The sequence below is a fragment of the Chanos chanos genome, chromosome 6 (assembly GCF_902362185.1).
Source record: "Chanos chanos chromosome 6, fChaCha1.1, whole genome shotgun sequence".
Taxonomy (NCBI): Eukaryota; Metazoa; Chordata; class Actinopteri; order Gonorynchiformes; family Chanidae; genus Chanos; species Chanos chanos.
In genome coordinates, this window is record NC_044500.1 from 18,411,885 (window position 1) to 18,432,815 (window position 20,931).

General features: G+C 41.3%; 3 protein-coding genes across 4 annotated transcripts; 1 reads left to right on the top strand and 2 right to left on the bottom strand.

Annotated features, from left to right (window-relative positions):
- Nucleotides 1-1,827: 1,827 nt before the first annotated feature.
- vtna (vitronectin a) lies at nt 1,828-5,084 on the bottom strand. 2 transcript variants are annotated; one of them, XM_030778724.1, is made up of 8 exons: nt 4,998-5,084; nt 4,524-4,643; nt 3,928-4,299; nt 3,663-3,802; nt 3,426-3,582; nt 3,172-3,324; nt 2,550-3,023; nt 1,828-2,444 (listed from the first exon to the last, which is right to left on the bottom strand). In XM_030778724.1, exons 1-8 carry the CDS (start codon nt 5,062-5,064, stop codon nt 2,323-2,325), a joined length of 1,605 nt encoding a protein of 534 aa, XP_030634584.1. In that variant the 5' UTR covers nt 5,065-5,084; the 3' UTR covers nt 1,828-2,322. The 2 variants fall into 2 exon arrangements, with proteins under 2 accessions (XP_030634584.1, XP_030634583.1); XM_030778723.1 differs by having other exon boundaries at nt 2,550-3,026.
- A 3,140-nt stretch (nt 5,085-8,224) lies between these two features.
- On the top strand, nt 8,225-11,999 carry sarm1 (sterile alpha and TIR motif containing 1). The gene is made up of 8 exons (XM_030776967.1): nt 8,225-8,679; nt 8,800-9,418; nt 9,816-10,028; nt 10,278-10,369; nt 10,508-10,834; nt 11,177-11,366; nt 11,496-11,617; nt 11,882-11,999. The coding sequence occupies exons 1-8, from the start codon at nt 8,225-8,227 to the stop codon at nt 11,997-11,999; spliced, it is 2,136 nt and encodes a 711-aa protein (XP_030632827.1).
- A 2,355-nt stretch (nt 12,000-14,354) lies between these two features.
- Nucleotides 14,355-18,448, bottom strand: slc46a1 (solute carrier family 46 member 1). Its single transcript, XM_030776968.1, has 6 exons — nt 17,941-18,448; nt 17,151-17,542; nt 16,425-16,885; nt 15,740-15,823; nt 15,388-15,544; nt 14,355-15,131 (listed from the first exon to the last, which is right to left on the bottom strand). Exons 1-6 carry the CDS (start codon nt 18,241-18,243, stop codon nt 15,062-15,064), a joined length of 1,467 nt encoding a protein of 488 aa, XP_030632828.1. The 5' UTR covers nt 18,244-18,448; the 3' UTR covers nt 14,355-15,061.
- Nucleotides 18,449-20,931: the final 2,483 nt, after the last annotated feature.

Consider the following 20,931-nt stretch of genomic DNA (forward strand, 5'->3'; position numbering starts at 1 on the left):
GAGCAACCTGGAGAAAGGCAAACCAAGACTGAAGAGGCAAGGGTTGAAGAGAATAAACAGGTCTAATAACAAGCATCAGATGAGAGTGATTAGACACTAGTGGAGTTCTAAGAGCTATGATCGTTCTAAGTTCCTGCGGTGCGAACACGCGAAAAAGGGGGTACTTTCTCCAACAGTTCTAAGAACTATGGAAAAGTTCCTCCAGTGTGAAACACCTATCAGTCATTAAAGAATAACTTGAAGAGTCTCAGAGTCTCTCCAGTGGCCTCCTGGCAGTGGTGCACCCCAGAGGTGGCAAAAGTAAAAGTAGAAGTACTTTTGCCAAAAAAAAAAGATTACTCTGGGTAGAGTTTTAATATCCCTCTTGAAAAACACTTTAGTAAGAGTAAAATAGTCACTCACTTACACTTTACAAAAACGGTTGTCAATTTAACTCTACTTAGAGTACTTTTTTTTTTGCAAGAGCACTTCTACTTTTACTTTTGCCACCTCTGGTGCGCCCTCCAGTGTGGGCACAAGGTGTTGCATGCAGATTGAACGTCTTTCTTGATTTATAATGTGTGCACCAATGGGTTATGATCTTTCAAATGAGACTTTCTGAAAATGAATGATTTCATCTTAAAGATTAACACCTCCATACCCTCTCAATCACTGATAATGGAATATGTTTTATTTGTCCCAACCTGAAAGCTAAATTTAGTCTTAGCATCACAAATGTATTTTTGATGTGTTGTCCAACTGTACACCTCATCACACTTAACAATATGCTTTTCTGAGTTTCAATTTGTGCAATGCACAAACACACACACACACACACACACACAAACTTATTTCAGTCGTGCAATGTGTCGAAGAACAGTTTCTCTTGTTGAATATGAATTGAAAGGCTACCTAACCCCAGAATTCTCCAGCAATACATCAGACCGTCTTCCCTCGAGCGACAGAGTGGTAAATCGCACTGATGTACAAACGTCTTATATTGAGAGAAGTTTTCATAAGACGAACTGGGTGGTCTGCGTAAGAGCTCAGAAATTTCATTTTAAATTTATCGGAATATCAGTAATCTGTGATGTCACAATATCTGGTGTCTTAGCTCTTCCTCACACACTGAAAATGAGATTAGCCCACGTAAAATCTCAGTTGATACACCAATGTTCATGCAGTCATGGATTGATTTTTCGGTTTGCTAAGCATGACAGTCCTTCCACCATTGTATTAAACTGGGCTCAGCTTGACTGACATTAATAACTTTGGATCTTTCAGCAAGCCGTCTGATAATGCATTTTATACCAATGGTTTTTTTTGCCAAGAAACTTAGGCAAAAACCTATTTATGGCCAGTCACCGGAACATGATAATGCACCACGTAGGCAGTAAAAACAAACAAACAAAAAAAAGCAGGTAGAGTTTGATGTCAGCCTCTAGCCTTGAGTTGAGTTGACTGGGCTCAGGCCAAAGCCCTGTACCTTCAGGCCTGAGTAACTCTCTTACAAGTGAGGAACAAAGAATGTTGTACAAATAAATGTCATGCTAAGCCTCTCTGCATGCCTCAGCATTGCTGAATGAATTTCCATATCTGTCAGTGTTACTCAGTTTATCTGTCCAGAGTTTGCTGTACACACATCTTTGTGTGCGAAATGAATGTGATAACAGATGCGTCTCTCAACCATTCACTACGAATTTCAGTGCAAACAAAATATGATATGATGAGCTCATATGTCTTTTTTGTGCAATAACAGACCATTTAACAGACTTTTCATTTGCTCCTGGCATAAATCAATATGTCATTTTTTTAACACTGAAAAAAAAAACTCAACAAATGAGGCTCAACTCCAGTTATCAGCCATTTATGGAGTTAGGACAACAGATCTTATCACTGACACACAGAACAATCAGTCTAGAAACCAGTCACATGAATTTATGAATCACTAAAGTATGACTAATGAGGAAAGACTATAGAAAGGTGAACTTTGCCCAGGCTGTCTGGGCGGTCTATGTAGGACATGAAAGATCAAAAAAAAAAAAAAAAAAGAGATGTTATTGGCCCAGTTTGAAAGCTTTGGTTGTTATCTGTGATTTTTAGTCTAATCCAAAATGTCTGTTTTAGGATATAATTTTTTAAATGAAATGAAATCAAATCACAATTTGTTAGTCCATACATCATCCGTTTGGCAGGTATACATATTTTGTTATGAAACGTCATTCGCATGGGAAAACCACTTTGCTTATTTGCGGCTCTGTTTCATAGAAGCCCATACCAAAAATCCACTTATCGTTTCTTCATTGTAAATACATATTCAATAACTGTGTTCACAATGCACTCTCATCTCTTCTCCGCCCCTGGTTTGTCTGGGCAGCCAAGCCAGTATTTGCCTATGGATCTTGGGTAGGGCGGATTGGCGTAGTCCACTCTTTTAGTCTGCAAATCGACCCTGTAGTATTTATCTGCCAAAACAGAAATTGTCAAGAATTGACATTAGAAATTTAGCAAGAGGCCAAGATTGTAAAAGAACTTGTTACAACGGTGAAAACCCCAGCTGGTTTCCTTACCTCCTTTGAAGAAGTAGACACTCTGCACTGGATGGCCTCTCCGCCGTGAGTCGTAATCCCTGTCGTCGTACGGGCCATATCTGTAGCTGTAATCGTAGTCGTATTGCCTACGGTAGCTGTCACTTCGCCTGTCCTGGTCCCACCTGCGATCCTGTCCGTACCTCTGAGCAAACTCCTGTCCAATACTGATGCTCATTTGAGCCATTGAATCCCAGTAAGGAGAACGCCTCTGTCTTTGCCTGGAGTTCCACTGTTGATCCCAGTCCTGCCCCCATTGTTGACCCCACTGCTGTCCCCACTGTTGTCTCCTGTCCTGGTCGCCATCCCGCCAGTCGTTTTGGCGCCTCCTGCTGGGGCGACGTGAGGGAGGTCTGGGTGTGATGTAGAGTCTCCCCACCATCACGGCATCTATGGGAGCTTTGACGCCGATCCAGTCCCTGTCTATGAAGTGATGTCCTCCATGATGCCCTGAAACTGCTACAGGACAAATTCTGAGACTTAGATCATGAATATCTCTGGAATATTTGCTATCATGTACTCTCTCTCTGGCTCTCTCTCTCTGGCACTCTCTCCCCCTTTCTCTCTCTCTCTCTCTCCAACTCTAACTGTTTTTTTCTCTTACAATCTCCAAAGAGCCGGCTGAAGAACTCTGCCCAGTGGTCATGGTAGTTGTTGGTGTAACGGGTGAAAAGTGTGGAGGGTGACTTCATGGACATCTGGATACATTCCTCATGACTTGGCTGGTGCTTAAACTCATAGAGGTAATACAGATCTCCTGAAAATGGGAATTTGGAAGCCTTTTTGATATAAACATGTTTTACAATGATTTACTGAATCATTTGATCAAACATCTTATGTTTCAGGACCAAGACTGACCTTTGAAAAAGTAGACCCTCTCTTTACCATGGTGATTGTGAGCAGGAATGGCAAAAGCAGCATCTATGTTATCTGGTATCTTTTCAAACCCTACACTGATATCCCTGGGAAAATCTTCATCCAGGACACCATCCTCAAACCTCCAGTACTTGCTGCCCTGTAAATATATTGTGTTGACACTGACTATATAATGCAATATGCTTACTGTAACACATCACAGAGTTTGAAACACAGTACCTTGAAAATGTAGGTCTTTCCTTGACAGTTTATTCGGGTAAATGCAGCATCTATAGGTCCCTCTATACCCCATACATCTTTGATGAGTTTTGGATAACCTGGTAACACTGACTTCTCATCCAGCTCAAAGAAATATCTTCCTGTTTACATAGACAAAAGAAAAGTGGACACCATACAAATGTTTGGATTCTAAATGATTCAGTTGAGCAAGAAGTAGCTTTGCATCAGAGAGTGAAGATTCAATTCGAAAGAACCTTTCACTCACCCCTAAAAGCGTAAACAGAGCCGTTTTTGAGCTGCATAAAAGAGTCAAAGGGTCTTCCGCTGCACACCTCAGCATCAGGGTCAGGGGCTTGGGTTGTGGTTGGACTGTTTGGTGTGGTTGTAGGTGCATCAGTGCTGAGAAGGCTGTCAATTGTGGTTGGGCTGTCGGCTGTGGTCGTTGCTCCAGCATTGCTGTGGGCTGCAGCAGCGGTGGAGGGGTCGGTGGTGTCAGAGATTACAGATGGTGCAGTTGGTGGTTTGGCTGGAATGGTTGGTGAAGGGTTAAATCTCCTTTGAACTGGAAGAACTCTGGTTGGAACCTTTGTACTGTCCTTTGGATCATCATCATCATCAGCAAAAGTGTCCCCACGTGCTAAAAGTAAGAAGTTAGATGGGCCCCACAGTTAACATAAAGCACACCTGACTGGCATGAATTTTGTGTCATACACTTCAAATCAGATTACTTCGGAAAAAAATAGGTTTGTAATGTTTAATTCACAGCTAAATCGTATCATTATGAATTAGTAAAGCAGTTAAAAAAAAAGAAAAAGAAAAAAAAGCTACATTTCAGTACGGTAAATTCTTGCTGAATCTTACTCATTATGTGGCAAGTGGTTTCGTAGTCTGAGCAACAACTTCCATAGTATTTGCACATGGAATCACACTGGCATCTCTTTGAAGCATCAAAGCCATTCTCACAGCGCCCCATACAAGACTCTAATATACAGAGCAAAAGAGCAAGTTTCAAACGATTATATGCAAATTGATACACATGTTGTAACTATCTGCTAGTGCTGAAGCGTTCATAAACATAATGACTGAACATTAGCATAGTGTTTTAACTTAAACATGACACAGTTCATTCAAATCTTCTGCTGAAACTTGATAACTGAAACAAGCCTTACTATTCTGCTCCTATTCCTACTTCAGTTGTATTGAAAACAAACAAACAAACAAATACACAAAAAATCCCATCTGTTTAATTACAAACCAAATCCAACTCATAGACTATATACAAACAGCTGTGTATCTCTGGTACAAAATGTAATGTGAATAGACCAGTAGTCCTACCCTCTTCAGCTTGGACAGTGGCTAGCAGTGCTAGCAGTGCTAGCAGCTGGATCAGGCATAACCTCATGTTTCCTTGTGACTGAACACAGGAGTGGAGTGGTCAGGGGGTTCTGTTTATAGAACTGTTGATCAATGCTCTCAGATGTCAGTCACCCTCTGTTGTTTACTTAAACTTGTTTTCAACCTGTTTTTCAGCGGTAGTTGGTACATGGTAAAAGGGACATTTCTTGTTAAAAAATTACACTCCTTTTAAGTTTTATAAATGTCACAAAATCACCGTTATTAATGAGACATGTTGCAGATACATACTCAGTCGTGAATCATGAAATTTCCTCAATCATGGTTTTGTACATACTAAACTTAGTGGAGGATAGCTGCAGACTTGCTCGTTAAATGTTTTATATGTAAGAGAATGACAGTGAAATGGTTTCTAACATGCTATGAACTGTGCATCAGTGTCCAGGCACAGTAAACTCACTGATGTATAGATATGTCCAGTGACAAATCTTAAACAAGTTCATTTTAGAGTCATTTTACATCCTTCACCACCTGGAGTGTTAGAATTACTTACAGGAGGGCACTGTTTTCAAACACTCTGGTAATAGTATTTACTCTGGTTAATTTTTAGATTCATATCTGTTAAGAAACAGTCTCTGTGTGGGCCTAATCCACACTCATCAGAATAAATGTACACACCACTGAAGTTCCTTTGCTGTGCAATGCTAAAATAGGTAAATAAAATATTCATCACTGAACATTTGTATGATCTAAAGAAAAAGCTTTCAGTTTCATTGGGGTCACAAGATGCTTCCTTCCCCTCTTGATTGCTCCAAATGTCACAGTAATGTGAAATCTCAGTGGAAGTCTGTGGAGGGACAATGCTGTAAAGGGACTCTAGGACTCCCAGACAAAGGACCAGTTTGTTAATGGTTACACAACAGACACATGTGGTATTTTGTGTTGTTGTATAACAAGACTTTCATCTTACAGAAATTCATCTATTGCAGAAAATGTGTTTGTTTTAGCGGCACTAAACCATTAGAGACATAACTTATTTCACCAGCAAAAAAATACAGTCAAACTAGGTGAGGCTGTGTGATTGAGAGATGATGTTGTGTAAGTTTGTGGACCCTAGTCTCAACTCACCCTTGGGACCTTGGTGATAAAGAATGATTAACTAAACCACACAATGGCAATATGATGTAAAACTGAGAGGCGATACATTTTTTCTGACCTAGTTTCAAACAGGCATATTGAACACAGACATTTGAAACAGGGTATGACCAAAATCTTTATTTACATGTGATTAATAACGGCATTTCATTTACAGCTGTTTTTAATGGAAATAATATAAAATAATACAACAAATATGGGAACTATTCAGTACGAATACCTACAAAAATAGGCATTCAAAAATCAGTTTTAAAAAATAACTGATGAAACGCTTTGTCACACATGTTTAACTAAAAACACTGTTATGTCCCATATCATCCTGCTGAGTCATCTTCTATAGTGGATTATGCCATAGAAACATGCTATGGTGACTGTAATGTTACTGTTGACCACTCCTCCATTTCTCTATATTCTCTCAATGGATAAGAGCTTCAGAGAAACAAACAATCATAAACACTAGGTGATTTGTTATTTTTTAACAGGGGGGATGGCCCAATGGTCACTGACACTACTCTGTAGACTATATAGGGGGATGGCAGGTCAACAAGGGGGATGGATTTTGCTAACAAGGGGGATGGAATCCCTCCTCATCTCCCTACAAATCACAAATAAATTGCAAATAAATAATCAGCATCATCATAAACATCAACAAAATAACAGGACAATACTTTGATTTTTGATGCTCCACAACTACTTTCCTTTTAAAGTTCCTTGCCTTTTCATGTGCATAGCCAATGAGTTTTTGGATGTGTTACTCTGTGTTTATGGCCAAGAGAAACATGAAGCTGTATCCAGTGCCATACTGGTTTTGTCCAACTGATGTGTAACAGCAAAGGAAATTTATCATGAGCCTGTTTAGAGAAAAATTACTGAAGAATATTTTTCCTCCAATGAAAGCAGCATGCACTAACAAAATTTCCCATATCTGGGATTACAATATCTCTCATTAATCTTTTCTTTCCCTAAGCATTTGAGAATTTTGAGGAGTTCTTTGTTTTTAATGATTTATAAACATTCTCCGCTCCATATTTAATAAGAGTTTTGTCATAAAAAAAAGAGCATATGTTACAATGAAATGTTAAAGAATGTAACAGCAACTGAGACAAGATCCATCATCTCGTGAGATGATATTCCAACATCTCTAAGAACAGTGTGTGTATATGCTGCTTTGGTTTCGTCCACCAGAGGGTTGTTGGTTGTACATCTCCCGTACATACCAGGCTGTTGCTGAGGCGAACCAGTGTGAGCACTGGGCGGTCCCACAGGAGGTGATGCTAGGAGATGGAGCAGACAGGACGTTTCTTAAAAGTAACCATCATCTTCCTTAAAATAAACTAAAAAAATTCGCATTATCTACTGTCCGTTGAGGAAGGTCGAAAAACGCGGTTAATCTTGACTAAGAAATAGCACAAGTGACAGGGGCTGAGAGAAGATAAATAGCACTCTTTGTTCGAATTAACCTAATTCAAAAGAGGGACTGTAAACAAAGGCCATTTCATGATGAATTTTGTCGTCTAGGAAACTAAGCCTTAATTAGTGTCTTCTGCTTCACCAGCAGTGTAAACTATCGTCGCTTACACTGAGCGCGCATTTACTTGTTAGTTAACTCATTATTGACCTGGTTATTTCTGCTAGTCATAATTTACAACTCAGGCCTCTACTGTTAATATTAGGAACCGATATAGAAGAAATCTCCAACCTCACTTGATATCGGCATTGTCAAGATGCTACAGTAAGTGGCTAAATCGACTTTAATAACACTGTTAACATGGAGATGATGCAATCTCAAGTAAACTGTCGCTGTTAATTTGTCAGACGTGCTGTTTAATCGGTGAGCAACACACTATTAGCCGACAGTACAAGATATAGCTTGTTGTTGCGCTACCTAGGCTTCTTCAAATAGACCTACGTATAGGTGGTCTAAACAAACAAACAAACAAACTCCAGCCCTGTAACAATATTGCAAATATATGCGCCTTTGTATGGGCTATTTTTGGGCATTTCAGATTAGAAATCACGAGCCCCGTCACTGTTGTCTCAAAGACAGACAATAGATGCTCTTATCTCTTGTCGTTTATCTGAACAAGATCTGCAGGTTTTTCTCCATGTTCAGTTCCGACAGACTTACAGTTCCAGAATATGTTAGTCGCCTTCAGAGCCGGAAAACGGGCTCTGACCCTAGAGCTGTATCGCCGGGTATCAATGCTGACGTTCAGGCCGTCTTGGACACCTCGCTTCCTGCTCTGCGGTCCGCAATCAAAACACTGAAGTCAGCAAAGGACACTGCAGACTTGGAAGAAACACGTCGGGCCATTGCTGAAATCTTCCAACTGGTCGAGGAGGCATGGGTTTTACCTACTTTGGGTCGCCAAGTTGCAGAGGAGATATGCAACAGAATGCGACTAGACGGTGGTCTCGAGCTACTCTTGCAGCTGCTACAGACACCTGCTGTGGAAATCACTTACGAGTCGGCAAAGCTGCTTGAGCAGATACTGGTGGCAGAGAACAGGTAAGTCAATTCACAAGCATTAAAACTGTTTAAATCACAGAATTTTTATATTCTGCAACTTAAATGTGGCAAAATGTGTGCCACATTAAACAAACCAGAGGTTTAAATATCACACTGCAGAGACTATGTGGCACGTATGGGTCTGGGTGTCATCCTGAACCTGACCAGGCAACAGGACGATGCCCAGCTAGCACGAAGTGTGTCTGGCATTCTCGAGCACATGTTTAAACACACCGAGGAGACGTCGGCCCAACTCATTACCAACGGGGCACTGGACGCCCTGCTCTTCTGGTGCAGGGGCACTGATCCGACCGTGCTACGCCACTGCGCTCTGGCGCTCGCCAACTGCGCCATGTACGGCGGGCACCGGTGTCAGCGGCTGATGATCGAGAAGCAGGCTGCAGAATGGCTCTTCCCTCTGGCCTTCTCGAAGGAGGACGAACTCATCCGTTTCCACGCTTGTCTCGCGGTTGCGGTACTCGCAGCTAACCGGGAGATCGAGAAGGAAGTGGTGGACTCGGGAACACTTGAGTTGGTGGAACCCTTCATCGCCTCGCTGGATCCAGATGAGTTCGCCCGTAACTTGCTGGATCGCGCGGACAGCATGCAGGGCCGCACTGCTGCAGATCTCCAGCACCTGCTTCCCCTGTTGGATGGCACGCGGCTGGAGGGCAAATGCATCGCTGCCTTCTACCTCTGTGTGGAGAGCAGTATCAAATCCCGCCAGCGCAACACAAAGGTTAGACATTAATTTATATTAGAGGATGCAGTCTCCGGAGCTATTGGATCAGTTGGTGTAATAGCTATGAGAGAGACGTGTGAGTCCTGTTAGATTAGGCAGTGTAATCACAAGGGGGCTATTTTAGGCCTAACAGGGCTCTGATAATAAATCTAATAACAATTACATAAATATTTGTGTAGGTACAACTGAGATATAATACTACATTGTTTGAACTGTTTTCAGTTTCCTATGGATATGGTGTAACTAGACTGTTATATTGTACTTGGCAAGAATGTGATGTGTAACAATGCAGGAGCTGATCTGTGATGACTTACGTTAATCTATGCTGTACCCCTGTAGTCGGTTATGGTGTTTGTGTAAATATGTGATACCTCTCTGTTTTCTGTGTGTAAAGATATTCCAAGAGATTGGAGCAGTGGAGAGTCTAAAGAGGATCGTCATGTACTCTAACAATGGCACCACTCTGCTGCTTGCCAAGCGGGCCCTGAGCATGATGGGAGAAGATGTTCCACGTCGTATCCTGTCCTGTGTACCCAACTGGAAAATCGGCGAGGTACAGAGGTGGCTGCAGCAGATCGGCTTCAGTGCGTTTTGCGAACGTTTCCAGGTTTGTGCCACACTGCTCACAGAATTAGTTATCATGCATAGAATTAATTGACGCGATTCTCAGACGTGCTTTATATTCCTCCTACGTTCAACACAAACAGTGATTTATATTAAGTCATCTTAAAGGTGGCTTTTAGTTGGATTCCATATTACTTACCACAGCTTTACTTAGGTCAGAGTACTCTCTCCCTGCTGGCATGTGTGTGCGTGTGTGTCTGTGTTTGTGTGTGTGTTTGTTTGCGTCTTTCAGGAGCTGCATATAGATGGCGATCTGCTGCTGAATATTACAGAACATGACCTGTGCAATGACCTGGGGATGACTGCAGGGCTCACTCGTAAAAGGTAAATGCAGCAGAATTTCCCCCATTAGCAGTATAGTTTCTTCATGATTATATTCTCTGAAGAAATGTAGGAGGTTTTGCTGTGGATATGTAGGACCGTAGAAGTCATATTTCTGTCTTTTCTGCTGGTCAAACACAGGTTTCTCAGGGACTTACGAGTCCTCAAGACCTATGCCAACTACTCAACCTGTGACCCCAACAACTTGGCCGACTGGCTGGCTAGTGTGGACCCGCGGTTCCGCCAGTACACCTACAGTATGGTCCAGTCTGGAGTGGATCTTCACAACATCCAGCATGTAAGTGACCATCAGCTGCATTCCGACTGTCACGTGGAGAATGGGATCCACCGGGCAAAGATCCTGTCTGCTGCCCGCCGTCCCTCCAGGCCCTGTAGCATAGACGCGCAGCCCTCAGGACCAGACGTGTTCATTAGCTACAGACGCACCACAGGTTCCCAGCTGGCCAGGTAAGCACTGGTATCACCATGGAGACTACTGGCAAATCTACATACATATCATGGCTGTCTTTTTAGCTGACCATTAGCATCATCTAACAGTGAATGATGAGGCAGTTGGTGAACAACAAGTCTGAAAGTCAAAAGGTACATTTTGTAAGATTCCCTTTGTAACTGGTTGATTGTATGTTTTCTGAGGGAAATGAGTGTGGGGATATGGGACAATCATATTCTGTAACAAAAATGAAAGGCTTTTTTTTTTGGTAACTTTGAAAGCTTCATTGATTCTGAAGAGAAAATGAAAAGTTGTCTCTCTTTTTTTTTGCCTGTCTTATGTTCTCTTTCCTTTTTAAGCCTGCTGAAGGTGCACCTGCAGGTGCGTGGCTTCAGCGTCTTCATCGATGTAGAGAAGCTTGAGGCCGGCAAGTTTGAAGAGAAGCTGATTCAGAGCGTCCAACGAGCTCGCAACTTCATCCTGGTCCTGTCTGCCAACGCTCTGGACAAATGCATGGAAGATGTAGGCATGAAGGACTGGGTGCATAAGGTCAGACTAATGTCACTGCTGGGAAAACAAGCACACTGATTGGTTCTTATATTAATCCCATCATTCTTCATGCTTGCATGTGTGGTTTAAATGTGACTTTTTTTTTTCTCTTTGGTCTGAAATCGGCAGGAAATTGTCACGGCTCTGAAGGGGCAGAAGAACATCGTCCCTGTGACTGATAATTTTGTGTGGCCTGATCCAAACTCTTTGCCTGATGACATGCGTTCGATTCTCAACTTCAATGGCATCAAGTGAGTCGATGCAAACCTATAAATAACATTATACTCTTTCTGTGTCTGGGTTGGGCAGCTCTTTGGCATCTGTACAGTAGATGGCCAAACAGATAGCCAGCTTCAAACGAGACTGAGTCACTGCTATGCTATTTTGATAGTTTATGGATTGTCTCTTTTGTTGTTTCTGGGTTGTTGCTATTTTTTTTTAATAATATTTTTAATCCGAGGCTAATATATTTTGTTGTTAAAATAATATTTTCATCCAATGCTAATCTGGCATAGGTGGTCACATGAATACCAGGAAGCCTCAATTGAGAAGATCCTACGCTTTCTGAAGGGATTCCCCAGTCAAGATCAACCTGACTGTTCAAAGACCACCCAGACTCCCAAAGAGGAATAGGACACTGAGTGACCCTAGTGAGGCCACAAACAGACGCTAAGCATTCCCTCCAGTGGCCAGGGGCCATATTCATTGAGCCAGTTTGAACATACTTATTTCTGATAGGTCAGCCTTTCCTTTGCGTATGTGCATGTGTCTGGCATAAGGCGCAGTGAGTTCGTGTCGGTTCTTGTTTTTGGAGTGTATGGTTGGGAGTGGGAAGGTTATAAACTCGGTTGCGCTGTTTAAGAGAAAAGACAGTAATCTGTACCTCTCTTCAGTACTGTATTGCTCTGTCAGTTTTATAGAAGATATGCTGCCCATCACTCAGGAATATAATATCTCAGTCCCTCAGCTCACTAATCACGTGAAAGCAGATCTACTCTCTCCATAGCTGGCAGCTTTCATTATGTCATTCATCTGAGAAATTTACAGTATCGTTTTGAGGTTAAGTGAACAACTGATGGTTGGATTCCTCCAGTTCTGTTTTTGTGTAACATTAATGTACGTTTTTGTTTTAGTATGACGATGCTCGACAGAAAGCTTGCATGTATATTTCGCAGCTCATTTTTGTTTACTCTGTAACGTTTAAGCAATTTAAACTCTTCTTTAATAGGCATCATTAGGCATATATTGAATCGAGAATCGACCTCTCGCTGGACATGAAAGGATGTGTATCACCAATCCAAAGACCAGACTCAGTCTCATCTACACAATATTCTACATAACTCAGAAGAAAAATGACATGTAATGCACTTTGTAACCATTTGTAAAATTGTCTCTTTAATCAGCAGTAAAAGAAAAAAAAAAAAAGTTGAGCTTAGACAATAGAACAGGAGCGGAGAGTTGGTCTTAAGCTAAAATACGGCCGACTGCCTGTGAAATATTTTAAGAAATACTCTTCACTCCATCTCTATGAAATAATTAATGAAACTTAAAAAAAAAAAAAACTGTTGCAGTAAAACTTCAGTGTAACTTTTGTGGATCCACGTAACATATAATTATGCATAAAGTATGCTTCTGTGTTTGCACTCTCACTGCTGTGCTTTCAGAACAAGATATAACAAGGCAGCAGGTATGAATTAAAATTACTTTAGTTTTTAATGATCTGAGAGCCAGTACGTGACAACTGCGTTCATCATCAACAAACATGTTATCAATTAAGCAGAATGCAGCTTGTCTTCACGAGAGAACACAACCCTTCATGTTAACTAAAAACCATAAACCATTTTACATAGTCAGCATAGTGTTGCTGTGAGTTAACAGAGTCAACATTCAGTGTTAGATAATCCAAGATGATAGCTTTACTTAGAAAGACATTGTCCCAGATCATTATGTGAAACGGACAAAATTGTTGGGTCTGTGGAAATCTGTGATAGATAACCTCTTACTCACTGGGCAAAGACAAGGCTAGCTAACTATCAGCTTCTACTATAAAAAGTTACGTAGCAGTTACCATAACAGCATTCAGGACATATTCCACTGTGGTCAAAGCTGTATTGTCCTCTGAACTTTTCCTCCTGTTGCCTTAATATATTTGTGTAGCTGTGGTGTATGTTAAATACAGTAAGTTAAACGTATAAAGTAACAAAGTAAGTAAAAATGAAAAAAAGGAGAGAACTTCAGTCGCATCTGGTCTTTCCCTGATGTCGTAACAACTGTATAATAAAAAAAGTAATTTTTTTTTCTCTGACACCAGGAGCAATAAACTGAGTTATTTCTTACGGGAGTCGAAACTCCCTTTGTCAGCCAATTTTATATTAAGTTCAAAGCAAAGCATAATGTAAAGTTGTTGGGTTTTTTTCGGTATCGTGTGGTCAAATTATTAAGGCAACAGAAACCTTGCTGTATTTCACATCCTTTTCTCAGAGATATGCTTAAACATTGTAAAGATGAAATGAAAATCTTTCCTGTGTAAACCTTCACATCAGTTTGTCTGGCCTATTCTGTCTTCTGTTTTCCAATACCAGTATTAACAGGGGAATTTCTGTCAGTTTTAACAAATCTAATGCAAAGATACACCACAGACTGTAACGGAGTAATGTTTTGATGTGGACGCTTAATGTTTAGTGCCTCGTTCATGAGTGAGAAATGACCTGTGTGTACTCTTATGATGATACTTTGCCCCATGAATGTAATGCGGTTGGTACTGGATATGTCAGTCCACTTAAGGGAGACAAACACGGCCGTTTTCATGGGAAATCCATGTAACTCAGTAATCCCAGATGGTTTTGCGAACTCCGGGTTACTCTGAGTCAGATTTTACTGTCCATATTCATCAACTGGCATCCTATTCTGTTGTATTCTAATGTACAATTTTATGACCCAATCAAAGTTTAAAACCTTTTTAAAAAATCTGTTTATTTTACAGCTCTGAAGTCAATGAATAATCAATAAAAAAAATCATTAAAATAATTATTGTACGTAGGCCATGAAATGCAAAAGTACATGATATTTTGTTTCTGCCTGGTTCCTTTTTGTGTGCGCTGGCACTTAGGCCAGGAGAAATCAGTATTAATCAACACGAGAGCAAGGAAAACATCCTCGCCTATATTATAATACCTGCATCATAAAACGCCCAGGGCTATATTTATATAAATGTTCCATTAAAAGTACCGAGGCAGCATTTAAGTGCTGGTGTCTTCCCAGAAATTATGAGTCAGATTTCTCTTGAACAATACTATGTATGCAGATATTAAGCACACACATTAAGCTGATAGAGAAATGTATAAATTGGGGGCACTCGTTCATTCTCACAACTGCTTAACAACCAGCTCATTAACCATATCACTGTCTGCTGTTTGTTATCAAACTGGCCCTTACGAGTAATACAATTTCTGACTTGTGAATACAAATACAAGGAAAATAACACTGAAATAATCCTTTGCACATGAGCGGAGAGCTCTGTCATATTTGGTGACGTAATTTATGGTTCCCTTGTCTTGTGTCTTCGGTTCAGTTCAGCTGAATTTTCTTAGTGGCCCAGTGTTGCCAGGAACACCTGTGTCAGTGCAGGAAGTGAGACAAGCTGTCACCAAGGCCCCAGTCCCTCTGGGCTTCCACATCCTTACAGTGAAAGAAGGTCAGGATTCTACACAGTTCTCCTCTGTTGTTTCTCTACTGTTCATCCCTCGTTCCTGACAGCCCAAAGTACTGCACAGAAGACAAAAAAAAACATAATTATGGCAATGTACACTCGAATTTACTAGGTATTTTGAAAACAAAAGTGCTTTTAAATGCAGTAAATTGTTTGATGGTGGAATCTGAAAGCACATAGTTATTACAGTGGAGTTATAACCATGAACCCTCTCTTTTATCCATCAATGTGCTGTGCATCTACTGCAGGTTGTACAGTCAAATGTGGTGATAACAATTCTGGGAACATGGCTGTTAGAGGGTTAAGCCTTACGCGATTATCACAGCGGGGATAAGGAGGAGAATTGCCCCAAAGAGGAAAGGAAATCCCTTCATGAAGTGTAAGGTGGCAGGATACAAGGAGTTAAAAACCCCGCTGGACACCAGTGAACACAGACCCTCCACACACGCTACCGAGGCAAACAGGGCCCCTAGGAATGGGAGGAAACACAGTTGATTACTTTACAGATGAGATAATATAATCTCTGTTCCATAAAATCTCTCTCCCTCCCTCCCTCTCTTTCTCTCTCTCTCTCTCTCTCTCTCTCTCTCTCTCTCTCTCTCTCTCTCTCTCTCTCTCTCTCTCTCTCTCTCTCTCTCTCTCTCTCTCTCTCTCTCCCCCTTACCAAGCTCGGAGGGGTCGACCAACTTTGACAGTTTTGATCGCAGAACCGCTGTGGAGGCCATGAAGAGGAAGCACAGTCCATATCCTGGTAAATGAATAGAAGAGGATACTTGTGAGCTGTACATTCTCTAAAAGAATTCCGCCACTAGAGAGCAGTGTGGGAAAAGATCTTCAGTGACACAAAAAAGGACAGCACAGTTTGAAATGGACTATGTCTTTTGCCCTTTATCCTACAGCATGCTTCAACAGTGGTAACATTTTGTTACAACTAAAAAAAACTCTGAGTGTCATTATATGAGTCTATAAAACCATAATGAAGAGCCCTCAGATAATATGATGAGATAGTGATAGATCATTTAGAGATGTACAGATTCCGTGACAGACTATCTTAATGAGGAGTCAATTAAACAGCTATCAGCTAGTAACCTCTCTGGCTACCTCTGTAAGCCTGATACAACCCCCCCCCCCCCAAAAAAAACTTCAAAGAAAACCTTAAGGCTCTTTCCAGAAAACATAACATTCAGAGCAAGTTGGCTTGACCAACTGCACCTGGGGAGCATATGTGAAAAACAACACTTCCTGGTGAGGTTAAAATAGCTTAAGAGAGAACTGAGAAATTCTGAAGTTTAGACATACAGTCACTAATATAGACTTTCTAGTTTTACCAAGTAAAGGCTGAGTTTTACCTGTGAACATAAGAGCTGTGGTATTAGCTATGGATATGACCACCAGGCTGGAGATGTTGGAGACCAGTCCAATTATGGCTACCCAAGAGTCCTCCAAGCACCTCTGCATGGTCCTGAGCCCCACCAGGCTGGTCAGGTAGGTCAGGTGCTGAGCCGCAGAGCCATAGCCAATCAGCTCAGAGCCCCAGCACAGAGGAGAACTCAGCTCATACAACACGTACAGGTCCCGACTGCCGAAGTGGACGGAGACCACGACAAAGAAGCAGAGGGTGTAGAGCCAAAGCTTCAGCCGCCGGCCTCCCTCCCTGTCGGTCGCGTAGAGGCGGATAACCGCACGGTGGTGTTGGGTGGAGAACAGTTTTGATTCGGGGTCTGGAGTAAGAGATTCGGGCACAAAGAGGTAGGCGTAGAGGGCTGCAGCTAAGTTTGTGGCCAGTACTAGCCAAAAGGGGTTTATATACCTGAGGTGAACAAAGTGCAGAACAGAACTTAGGGTCAGTGATATTATTATGTAGTCAGATAAGAAAATGAACTGAAATCCAATTAACTAATTACAAATCACTCATCATTGTCTATGCATAGTTTTCTATTCATGTATAAAAACTTTTACTTGTGTTTTTAAACTGCCCTCATCCCTACCACAGTAAGTAATATCATCTATCAGGAGCAAGTGTATGAATCATATAGTTATGACCGTTTTACTGGTATGTGGGTGAACATTAGTACCCTTGTGCATGGCGCCACTTCCCACCAATGATGCTGGCAAACATGCCGGCCAGCCCCAAACAGGCCTCCAGTATTGCCACACGGAAAGTGCGTGAAACCCGGTCACTCCTATCTGACACATATGCAAAGCAAGCAGCCAGTATGGCATTAAAGTCCCCAGACAGGCCACTGCACAGTCTCCCAAAGAGGAACCAGCCAACCGGCAGCTTCATGTACATTACGATCAGGTACACTGTGGCCTGAATTGCCAAACCTAGACTGGGAACGATGAGGACCACACGCCGACCTGCGCGATCACTCCAAGAACCTAGTAACGTCACGGTTATGAGGCCCACACAAAAGCCCCCCAAACTGATGTACAGGTTCCAATGGGCAGTCAAAGTCTCCACCTCCTGGAAGTAGGGAGAACAAGAATTAAAAATGTAGTATAGATAATATTAGGGTTAAAAACATACAAAACAAGCAAACAAACAAATATTTAGAGTGCAAAATTGAGAGTCAAGAACAAATAGTCAGTGACTATAACAGTTATAGAGTGTGATAAAAAAAGTAAAGTGTAACTTTTCACTAAGAAGAATAAAGACTACACTAAAGTGGCATTGCAGTCATGTGCAAACTTCACAAGAAAATGAACAGAGCAAGTTACTTCATCAAATTACTTCATGTTACAACCAATTAGAACGTCAAGAGTAAACATTCCTTTGCTTGTTTAAGTCCGGGGCTGTCTTTCAAATGACTCATACAGGCCACCGTAGGTAAACTAATGTCTGTTGTTTACAGTTTTTGTAACCTTCTGAAGTGGGTCATGGGGCTCGGACGAATTGCCACATCCCCCTGATTTGGTTCCGTTATAGCCAACATGTTCGCTGAAACGATCCCACAGGTATTGTGTGTAGAGAGGCATCTGTAGAGCCAACGAAAACATATTGAGAAAGAGCACGGGCTCAACTGAAATCGAAAACGGGCAAGAATACGGCGGCGTTTTTGAGCAAGTGGACCCATTCGGTAAACAACAGTTGTTCTTCGAGCCGAACTGCTGATCGGACGACTCGGGGTCCTCAGGAAGAATCGCGCTTGTATCGGAATCCTCCATGATTGAAGTGCCGGCAGCAAACCCTAGCGAGTTTCAAAATTCAAGATACACTCACGGAAAGAACTGACTGTAGTTTCTGTTTTACAGTATGTGTGCTACAGTGTAAAGTTTAAAGACAATTTAACCATGTTTCATGAGACGCATTCCAGCTGAGTAGGGTTTCTTGTCTCCTTAGTCAGCAGCTCACCCCACTCCTGGAGGCGACCGGAACATTGTCAAGGCACGTGAGATAGAGTGTGCGCAAGTGTCGTGCTCGATACGCAGAAAGCGACATCAGACGTTCTTTGCAAGCACGGGTTCAGCTGAGGTTAAAACACAGTGTCACCCTTAAAAATCGCTGATAACATTACTTGAATAAATTTAAAACTCTAAATTTAAGTTAGTAAGTCTCCGAGTTACACGTGACGTTTTTCAGTATTTGGAAATAAGAAATAATTATTAAAGTAAGTTGAAAAAGTCAAACAGTATCTCTGTATTGGGATGAAAAAATATTTTGGTGATTTCCTTCATGTTAACAATGTACTCTGTCTGTTTTATCGTGCAGGCCTACACTTAAACATACATACACGCACACGCACACACTCTCACACTTCTGTATCCAAATTTTTACAGCCTTAGTGAATGTACGTGTGATCTAATGACGAACTTACAATGTGTTGTGCTCGGCAAATCTTTCTGACAAGAAATGCCCCATGCCTTTAATCTTCAGTAGGATTTAGTTTGACTGGCAAAAACAAATACTTAACTATTACTTTTGGGAATTTTGATTAATTCTTATGCCCCCACCCTTGATCCTCTTCACAAGGTTTACATTTGCACTTCTAAATATTTTCATTTCATCCTGTGCTACCACATTTTTTTTTTCAGTATTATTGTATACTCAGTTATTTAAAACACTTAATCAGCTTAGAGATCTAAGAGATCTCATCTGTTCTGCTGGAGTACCACAGAATTCTGAATGAGCTCCTCAATGACAACCAGACAAATATTTCAATAACAGAAAACCAAATATCCTTTTTTTGGTTTTGTTCGGGAGAGTATCAGTATTTTCAATATTGGCTGAGTTAATTGTTTTACCTGAAGACTTTAATAAATATTTACTGAATGATTTGAAAAGTATCAAACTTTAGTGTGTTTCACCATTAAACCAAATACAAAGCAGAAAGCTACAGCAGAGGTCCATGAAACATTTATCATACATAAAGTTAACCATGCACATACTGTTGCTTACAGTTTATTACTTGTCATGATTAGACAAAATGTCTTTTTTTCCATTCTGGTGACATTCTGCTTAAAAACCTAATTCAGAATTATGCCAGTCTGGAGTGGAATGTAGTGAAATGTGAGCAGTCTGTAGCAGGGTCTTTACATGACCGTGTTATGGTGGGAAAGTGTAAAGCTGGTCTCAGGACCCTTGGCTCTTTAGTACACTATCTCTCAGGACCCTTGGCTCTTTAGTACACTATCTCTCAGGACCCTTGGCTCTTTAGTACACTGTCTCTCAGGACCCTCGGCTCTGTAGTACACTGTCTCTCAGGACCCTTGGCTCTGTAGTACATTATCTCTGAGATCACAGGGCAGATGGAGAGACAAGGAGTCTGGTCTCACTGGGCTGAAGAGAGAGAGGGATAGATTGAGAGAGAGATACAGAGAGAGAGAGAAACAGAGAAAAAGACAGAGGAGGCAGAGAGAGATAGAGATAGAGGGACCTTCGCCCTGTGATGACAACACGATGACAGCCACCGTGTTTTACAACTAAGAGTTTTTACAGATAAAGATGCTTGACTCCGCTTCATGGAAAATTTTACTGAATGAACCGGGAAATCTAGTTCATTATCTTTACAACAATCATCCGTCTGTTCAGAAATAACGTTAGATTTGCTTTTTTGAAATGCCTGTGTGAACTGACAGTGTGAATACAGGCCACAGCAGTGTGCTGACACCAGCATCTTCTAATCCAGTCATTATGACCAAGTGTGTCACTCATAGAAACTGCAAAACAATGAAAGAAGCCAGAAAGAAGAAGGAAGACAGAGAGAGAGAGAAAGAGAGAGAAGCCAGGCCCAGTGTAAGCCTAGCACGGACACACAGCAGGCTCAGACAGGAGATTTTCTCCTGTCTCCAGAATAGGACTATCACAACAGCAAGCTATGTACTTAACAGCTGTAACGACCTGACCGATCTCTTCTGTGTATGGTTTGATCTCTGTTTCTTGGACAGGTTTTTTTTTCATATCCCCTTCATATCCTCTTTCCCCTCCTGCTTCTTCTTCTTCTTCTTCTTCTTCTTCTTCTTCTTCTTTATGATGATGATGGCAACATTGTTGCTGTTATTATTACCACTTATAGTTAAAATAACAAAACAACAGCCATCATGAACAAAAACAACAACAACAATAAACACTGTACCCTTTCAGTGGGCCCTGCTAACATTGAGAAGCAGACAAAAGAAGAATTGCTTAAGGAATTCAGCTGAGGAAAGCCAGGAGCCTGAGATTAAATGATAATTTTGTTAGATTATGCCCAGTGTTCTTTAAAAATGCCACAATATTCTGGTCTTTTTAAATGCCGGGCCTTGAAACTCAGGACTTGACGTTTCTTAACCCTTTCATACGCTGGGCACAGAAAGAGAACGGAGCGTTTGTGTGTTTGGACACAAATGCCTCTATTCCACGCACAATGATATTTT

Excerpts from the sequence above, each read along its gene's own strand:
- vtna (XM_030778723.1), bottom strand. The coding sequence starts at position 5,064 with ATGAGGTTATGCCTGATCCAGCTGCTAGCACTGCTAGCACTGCTAGCC. Across the intron at positions 3,325-3,425 it reads GAGGGTCTACTTTTTCAAAG|GAGATCTGTATTACCTCTAT; the intron begins GTCAGTCTTGGT and ends TCCCATTTTCAG. Across the intron at positions 3,027-3,171 it reads CAGCCGGCTCTTTGGAGATT|CAGTTTCAGGGCATCATGGA; the intron begins GTAAGAGAAAAA and ends TTTGTCCTGTAG.
- sarm1 (XM_030776967.1), top strand. The coding sequence starts at position 8,225 with ATGCTCTTATCTCTTGTCGTTTATCTGAACAAGATCTGCAGGTTTTTC. Across the intron at positions 10,029-10,277 it reads CGTTTTGCGAACGTTTCCAG|GAGCTGCATATAGATGGCGA; the intron begins GTTTGTGCCACA and ends TGCGTCTTTCAG. Across the intron at positions 11,367-11,495 it reads TGAAGGACTGGGTGCATAAG|GAAATTGTCACGGCTCTGAA; the intron begins GTCAGACTAATG and ends TGAAATCGGCAG.
- slc46a1 (XM_030776968.1), bottom strand. The coding sequence starts at position 18,243 with ATGGAGGATTCCGATACAAGCGCGATTCTTCCTGAGGACCCCGAGTCG. Across the intron at positions 17,543-17,940 it reads CCCATGACCCACTTCAGAAG|GAGGTGGAGACTTTGACTGC; the intron begins GTTACAAAAACT and ends CCCTACTTCCAG. Across the intron at positions 15,824-16,424 it reads CACAGCTCTTATGTTCACAG|GATATGGACTGTGCTTCCTC; the intron begins GTAAAACTCAGC and ends TTCATTTACCAG.